The sequence below is a fragment of the Athene cunicularia genome (assembly GCF_003259725.1).
Source record: "Athene cunicularia isolate RWA chromosome 13 unlocalized genomic scaffold, athCun1 chr13_part1, whole genome shotgun sequence".
NCBI classification, from domain to species: Eukaryota; Metazoa; Chordata; class Aves; order Strigiformes; family Strigidae; genus Athene; species Athene cunicularia.
The window spans coordinates 20,474,487-20,482,584 of record NW_020799117.1 but is presented as its reverse complement, the minus strand read 5'-3'; the positions used below and the strand labels follow the sequence as shown (position 1 = coordinate 20,482,584).

At 52.2% G+C, this 8,098-nt stretch overlaps 1 protein-coding gene across 1 annotated transcript in view; it reads left to right on the top strand.

The window, feature by feature from the left end:
- The window catches only part of CYSTM1 (cysteine rich transmembrane module containing 1), a 16,131-nt gene extending 8,151 nt beyond the window's left edge, over positions 1-7,980 (top strand). Inside the window, exon 2 of the mRNA XM_026857965.1 lies at positions 7,491-7,980. Within this exon, the coding sequence (XP_026713766.1) occupies positions 7,491-7,597 (107 nt within the window). The 3' untranslated portion in view covers positions 7,598-7,980. The remainder of the gene's footprint in view (positions 1-7,490) is intronic.
- Positions 7,981-8,098: the final 118 nt, after the last annotated feature.

Sequence of the window (8,098 nt, the reverse complement as noted above, 5' to 3'; positions counted from 1 at the left end):
TTTTTTTTTTTTTTTTTTTTTTTTTTTTTTTTGGCGGGGGGGGGAGGGGGAGTGCTCCCCACGTAGGTAAGTCAGTACCTTAACAGTAATGTCCATAACTGGGCCAGGATGGGCTGGTTCTGGTGTCAAAACTGGTATCTTTGTACTGCAATCCTTGTAGACTCAGTAAAGCACTGTGATAAGGAGCACTACAGTCTAAGGTCACCATCTATTTTATACCAAACTGGGTGAAAAGCACTGCTCATGCCTCTCCCTCATGGAGCTAATGATTAACATATCAATTAGGTACAAGAAGAAACAAAATGTGTATGCTTAAGATAAAGCAAACTGTACATGACATAATGAGGTATTGTAGTATTTGTTTTAAAATCAAGTGGGAGTTATTTGCACTGGATTGTGCAGGCTGGTACTCTCTGATTACAGGGAGTGCTACCATTTGCAGGGTAAGCATGGTTCATTGTGATCTATGCTCATTAAGGTTGATTAGAAGATGGGAGGTCTGCTCAGCTTATACCCTCTCCCATCCTGTTTTAGAAAAAACTATGGAAGCATCAAAGCAACTGAGTGTTGTCTAGTACCTCTGAGAAAAATTGCCCTTGTTTCTCTTCTCAGTTGGACCACCAGTCCCAGAGTACTAATGGGCTTCTGCTCATAGTGGCAAGGACCTTGGCATGCCATAGGAGATCTTTGGAGTGCCTGACCTTGGACAAAAGAGAGGCACAGAGCAGCTAATTTAAGTCCCCAGTAAGACTTGCCGCAGCAAACTGGGTGGCTTTATCTTGGAGGCATTCAGGCTTCTGACAAGAGGCATACAAAATCAGCAGTTCCCTTAATTGACATGTTTTAGGTTGGGGTTTTGTTGGCAAAGCTATTCCAGTAGAAAACCTGATCTCTGTTAATGGAAAACTGCTGGTTGAAGTGAGTTGGGAAGATGTTGCGTGGCTTGCACCACTAATGTGTTGTGCAGGACTTCCTGATGAAATTATTTTAAGAGTTTTGTGTAAGGTGCTTAGGATTTTGTTATGCTGTCTCTTACTGCACTTCTTACAGGGAATCCTCTGCATTTAAAATAACTCTAATGCGTAGACTGGGAAGAGTGAATAAAGGTGCCACCTTTATTCACTCTTGATTTCCTTGGGTACTTCTGTCACTGTGTTTGTGTTAGTGCTTTGAAGCTGATGTTCAGTTGCACAGTGTCCAAAATGAGAGGATTGGTATAGATGTCTCCAGCTTAATGAGAGGCTTGGCTCAGCATAGTTTGTCTAGCCTTCCTTTGAACTGTTTCTTTATCCTATGCACTTTGGCAACTGTAAGTGAATAGCTGACCAACCTTCACCTGTTCTGCTCTTATCCTTTCCTGTGTAAGCCACACACCCAACTAGTTGATGAGAAAATCTTTTCAGCATTAATGCTGTATGGTTGTGTTTAAGGTTTCTCTGGTGATGTGTCTGGTGACAGAGCTACAGCTCCTGAATTACTGATGAAGCTTCAAAGAAAGTGATCATTAAACTCAAACTGTAAGGGTGCTTGTTTTTACTTAAGTGTTGCCCAGATGCTTTTGAAGTCTGAATACTTTCAGTAGCAACTGCATTTCTTCTCAAACTGCAGCAGTGGTTGACATCAGCTCCTGTGAGCTGACAGTGGAAGAGCACTACCCTCTTGAGACATTTCCCTCTCTGGGTGGAAGGCAGCGACTTCTCAAATGTGTATTTCAAATGGGCTTCTTGGGGGTTTCCTTGAGCTTGGAAGGTGAATGGGTTTGGAAAAGTACCATAAACCCCTGCATGGGGAGAACCACAGCTTTTTCTCGGAGGGTTTCTGCAGAAGGGTACTCGTGCCACAACGTGCTGCTGGTTTAAATGACTTTCAGCTTTTAGCAGAAGAGAGTGAAAGGATGGGGCATCTTCCCAGTGCTGTTTCACTGTTTCTAACAGAGAGGCACACTCCCCAAACCCATGGTGAGTCTCAGAAGTGTCTCAGCATAACCTCTGTCCCTTCTCCTGTCCCAGTCCTGAATCGCTGGCAGGCAGTTATGCCTGTGTATGAGGCAGTTCAGTGCAGGCCTGTAGCAGATGCTGCCAGCAGCAGTGCCATGGAGGTGCTGGCTGGCAGGGGAGAAGCAATGCCCACTACCACTGTGACCCACTTGTGTTGAGAGACAGCATCCAGCGAGAGTCAGCTGAGCAGTTGGGTACTTAAAGTGCTGATTTCCTACTGCACAGGCCCATTGGAAAAGCCATTTTGTTTAATATTTTAGCAAGTGTTTCATAACAGCACTTTATACATGCTTTGAACATGCTTTGTCAATATGCCCTTGACGCTTGGCTGTAGTTTAAAACTTCTGATGGATTAATCAAAGATACTTTGGGCAAACTCGCCTTGTGTATCTGCAGTCCTGGACAGCTTACTATAAATTGCACAGGGCAGCATCTATTTCAACTCTGCTTTGGAGCAGGGAGGGTTATAGAGATCCATCCTCCAGCAGAGTACACAGTTAGACTTGATTTCACTGACTTTTTTGCAAGTTCTCAACTCACCAGCAAAATCCTTTATTGCTTTGTGTGCTACAATGGAGGACTTGCTAATGTTAGTGTATCCTTTGACAGCTCGTGTCTTCTGCATGCTCAAGCATTGGTCCTTGGTAACTTAGCACTGAGCTACCAGAAGACAACAATGGCTTTAACTCTAGCAGTAAAAGGCAGCAGTGCTAAAACTCTTCCCTGAATGGTGCCTTGACTGAATCTATAGATATGGACACCTTCAAGCAGGATGAAGATGGGCTTGATAGGAGTGGCTGAAACTATTAACTGTCCTCCAGCCCGTGGTTTGCATTGCAGTGACGTGGTCTCCTCCAGTCAACAGATGCTTGCCAGAGGCTGGCCAGAGCAGCTGCCTGCACTCAGGGTGAGGTGCCAGACCTCAGTGCTCAGAGGAGAGGGTACCCACACTCGGGCCTGGTGTTTTCAGCCTGAGAGGTCAGTCCATCTCAGCTGCTTCATCAAGGGAACTGAGGTGAGGCACCCCAAAGCAGTGTAACCTTACGCTGCCCACCAGGTTTTGGAGTGTCACATGCTTTTTTGGGGGACAGGGAAGGGTGTCAGGTTCACCTGGATTTCACTCAGCCTGAAGCTGCAAGGACCTTGTTCTGGAGCAAGTTCTGTGGTATCTGTTCCAGCTGGTGTTTTCCAGAGGTCAGAGTTGCTGTGCTGCCTCTGAACCACCAGGAACCAGTGTTTCCCTAATCATTCTCCCAGCCCCCTTCTGCTATGCAGATCTGGATGTCTCAGGGCGCTGTGGCCCTCAGTTTTGGCTGTGGCAGTGCTCTGGAAGCAGTAATGCAGTTCTCCAGGGCTCTGAAGCAGGAAAGCTTGAATGGCACCCAGCAATTGGTTAGAAACCAGAGCTGACTCAGGGCTCCAGCACAGGTTCCTGGTTTAGAAGCTTCCTGAGCAGCCATGGGAAAAGCATCCTCATCTGTTGGCTCCGAGGGATGGCAGGAGCTGGTGAGCATTCTCTCCCACTTTGATGTGGGTAAGGGAGGACGGCTGGCAGCACTTCACTGTGGTGAGGAGCTCTTGGCCATCTCTCCTGTCATGTGCGCTCTGCCCTGCTGAACAATTGCGTGCTGTCGTCTTACACGGGACTCTTGGAGCATTTGGTGTGTGGTTTGCCTTTGCTCATTGTACCAGGACCTTCTCAGAGGAAACAAAGGCACCCAAGAGTTAGCTGCTTTTTCCTATGCTGAAACACACCAGTGCCTTCTTCAGTCCTTGGAAGCTGAACTTGTTCTGCTCAGCTCTGCCCTGCTGCTCTCCCTGAACAGCTCGGTCGTGTGTGGCTGGGTTTGCACAAAGGCGTTGTGTGGTGCCAGGGCTCACTTCTTGTCACAGCTCAGTGTGTGAAGCCAGACAGAAGGGCAGCTCTCTCTGCTGCAGGGGAGAATGCTGCTCAGCCGAGGAGGTTAAATGTCTCAAATGTCAAGCTGCTCCCAGCAGTTCTGTCCAGGGAGGGAGAGCAGAACTGTGTGGGCAGCTCTGCCAAGCCAGCTTCTGCCCTGGGCATCAGGACACAGTCCCCTTCTTTCCTGCTGCTGAGCAATTGGTGACTGCCATAGCCCACTGTGCTGGGGACCCACCGGCTGCTCCATGACAGCTTGCACTGCGTGGAGTGTCTGGGAACAAGCAGACGTGGGGTCACCTCACCAGGGAGAGCAGGCAGTGATCAGAGTCATTGATAGAATGCTGTATAAGGTCAAACACTCACAAGTCTTCATGCTTTCGCAAGTCTTTCATGTGTGTTTTTGAGTGCAAGTTTGGGGCTGCAGGTGGGTAGGAGGGAAGGGCCTGACCAAAGTCCTGTCTGCCTTGGGACAGAGTTCCCTTTGGATGGGATGGGTCTGTGGTCCACCCTTTCAAAGGGATCCCATAGGCTTTCTTGGATCACAGGAGGAGGCCAGGGTGCTGAGCTCACAAATTACTGACCACCTTCTGTGGTCCTTGACGATGCAGCTGGGCTGCAGGCCTTGGGCACAGCCCTGCCCTGGGCACAGGCCGTGGGGAGGAGGTTGTGCAGCCTCCCACACTGCTGCAACAGGGCCCTGCTCGGTGCAGGGGCACCAGGTTTCCCTCAGGTCTGGCTGCTCCTGCCTGGAGGTGCCTGCTTTGGCTGTGCTGGGGCAGGCAGGGCTGGCAGCTCCTGGGGGAGGAGAGCACGTGGCACCTCTCCTGCTCCGGCACAGCCTGTCACAGCACTGCAGCACACTGCCAGCCCTCTCCTGGGGCTGTCTGCAAGAGAGATGTGCTTCCACCCAGCGTTCCTGGAGCGAGGGCACCACATGCCGTGGCTGAATGCTCGCAGGCAGCTGCAATGCCCTGAAAGGGAGGATGTACAGTAGTGCTTTGCCAGCACCATGTAGGGGCTCCTCTGGAGCACAGCAGATGCCTCCTCTCTGTGTTATTCTTGTTGGCAAGAGGGAGCTGTGGTACAGAGTATATCTGAAGGCAGATATGTGGTGGGGTTATTGGCCTGCTCCTGTCTCTGACCCACGCTGACGGTGGCAGGATTTCAGAGTCATGTAATCCAGAGCACACCATCCTCCAGCCATGGGTCTCAAGAGAACTGAAGCAGTGAAGAGGGAGCTGGAGGGGGTGGTTCTGAGCACAAAGTTAGCCTGTGGGAGGACCAGGCTGATGACATGAGCTGTCTCCTGCTCAGGCCTCTGCCTGCCAACACCCTGTGTTCAGCCACTTGCCTTAAAGCACTAGCTGCCTGCCTGGGTCAGACTCCTTTGTGAGGGCATATTTCCCATGCAGACCATAACAAACAGGCCCAAGAAAGCTTTAAGGAAGGAAGGTCACATGCCCGCCTTCAATGTGCTGCAGTTCTGGGCATGATAGCCCAAGCTTAGTGAGCAGGAGCCAAAGGTGAATTCATCTGTCCCAAAGGGGCTTCAGGGGCTGGCAGAAAGAGCAGGCAGCACACTGGCCTCAGGTAGGAGACACTGCTGGGACAGCTCCATCGAAGCCTGGGTCTCCTTCCTGTGCTTTCAGGCTGCTGGCAAAGTGCAGTAAATCCCAACAGCCTGCTGGGAGCTTCTGCGCAGCACTTGAGGGGCAGAGCCAAAATTATTTCTGTCTGTGAGGTGGTACCCTGAGCGTCCGTGGGAGTGATCCTGGAATCCTCCCCTTGGCAGTCTGAGGATTGCCACCTGCTAGCCTGTTAAGAGCTGGCTGTGCCTCGGGTGCTGAGCAGGCAGGGCTGGAAGTCCGCTATAGCATGCAAGATGGACGCAAAGCTGGAGCAAGGATCTCTGCCCTGACTTCCTAGGAGGAATCAGTTTTGTGTGTGATAGGGCTGGAGCAGGGCTAGGGAACGGCTACTTATTAAAGCAAGCTGACTTAGTGGTGCCAGTCTAAACACACAACAACAGAAAAGCTGCAAATGCAGAAGCTGGCATCTCCTGGAAACTCAGCCCTGGGTGCCTATCCAGCTTTTCCTGCCTGTGGCCTTGCCAGACCTGGCAGCAGGCAGGTTCTTGTCTTCACATCTTCTCTGTGCTAAAACTGTGTCTTTTGTGCATGGAAGTGGTCCAGTGGCAAGGAACTCACCCACCTGCAGCTGGACCCACCTACCCCTGGCCCTTCACGAGCAGTAGCTGAATCTCACCCTGGGACTACCTCCTGCCCTGGGCCCTCATCTCTTTGTCCTGCTGTAGGCTCCCCAGCAGGCTTACACAGGATGCTGCTGAGCACATCAGCAAAACTGGTGGTGCCTCTTTCATGGCGTATTTAAGAAAGGATGGAAAAGGCGAGAGAGAGGGGGGAACAAAAGAGTTCGAGAAACAGTAGAGGATTGGAGGAGGAAGTGCTCCAGGTATTTGCTTCAACCTGTGGAGGACCGTGGAGCGGGTGGGTGTTTGCAGAAGCACCTGCTGCCAGTGGAGACAACCCATGCTGGAGCAGGTTCTGCTAGGAGGGACACTACATTGGTGCCCAAGTGCTGGGCCATGCTGGAGCTCTGCGCCTGCCCCAGCAGTGCCTGCTCTGGTGCAGGGCAGCTGCTCCGCTGCCACCAGCCTCGAGCTGCCTTCTCCATCAGCAGGTGTTTGTCTTCATGTCTCACAACCCAAATCTATTTTAATTAGTGATAAATTAATGTAATTTTCCCCAAGATGAGCCTGTTTTTCCCATGATAGTCATAGGTGAGCAATCTCCCTGTCTTTATACAACCCATGAGCTTTCTCATTTTCTTTCCCCACCTTGCCCTGCTGAGGAGGGCCAGTGAGTGAGCAGTCATGTGAGAGTTTGGCCCTTCAGCACATCTGACCTGGCACCCTCCATGTGCTCCCTCCCCAGCACCACAGATGCTGTCGGAGTGCAGGGTCCCACCCCAGGACCGGCCGCTGTGCAGGGCAGTGGCTTCAGCTGGGACAGCCGGGGCACCACAGGCACGCTGCTCTGGGACCTCCGCTGGCTGGGGCCTGACAGAGGGCAGGGGCAGGCTGCGGGGCAGGCAGGGAGGCTCAGGCACCCGTGCTTCCAGGCGGGCAGCTCACTCAGAGCCTTCCAGACCGAGCCTGTTCTCTTGCTCAATAACTGTTTGTGCCTTAGCAGCAGCCTGGGCCTGCTGACCTGCACCCACTGCTGCCTCGAGGCTGCACCACTGTGCAGTACCAGCAGCCTGGGCCTGGCTGCAGACAAATGCTTCCCCCCAAGGACCCCTCTGAGGTGCTGCCCTGACAGGAGGGGCAGCGGGTCCCAGTGGGTGCAGCTGCGGTGATGAAACGGTGCTCAAGGGGCCGTGGCACCCAGGACAGGAGCCTGGCACCTTGGCCCCTGCGAGCGCTGGCCTGTGACATGGCTTGTCCCCACCAGGCATGGGCCACTCAGCGCCAGTTCTGGGGGGCAGAGGGGCCCCATGGCGGGGCCGGGGTTGGCCGTTGCAGGCATTGCTGTGCTGCTCCCCACTGACCGCTCTCTCCCGCCCTGCAGTGTACGTCGTGGAGGAGCGACGGCGGGACGACACGGGCGAGAGCGCCTGCCTGACGGCGTGCTGGACCGCGCTCTGCTGCTGCTGCCTCTGGGACATGCTGACCTGATGCCTGGCCCTCCCACGGAGCGCCCGCAGGCTCCCCACTCCTCTTCTGACTTCTTTCTGTTACTGTAATCAATGCTCTGCTTTGCACAGCCACGAGTTCCTGTATGTCAGTCCTAGCATCTTGTTGGGGTGGGGGGTGCACTCCTTTATTTTAGTAAAGGAAAAATCCCTTTTTAACATTTCTAAGACTTTTGTTGTTACTTTGAAGAATATGCTAATGGTGTATTTCAGCCAAAGGCATTCTGATGAAATGTATATTTATCAGTTGAAATTTTCCTAGTCCTGGAGATGAAGATGTACGCAATAATTAAAGCCAACAGTTGATTTTCTTTGCCAGGTCCTGACTGTTTCAATAAATGTGTCCCGTAGAGGGTGTGCTTCCCCCGTCACTGTCTGTTCTCAGCCTCCCACATGCGCTGACTCTGCAGCAGCAGGGATGGACTTGGCTTCGAGAAGCTTTGCTGCAGAAGGCTGTGCCTCAGCCCCTGGCTGGGACCTGGCC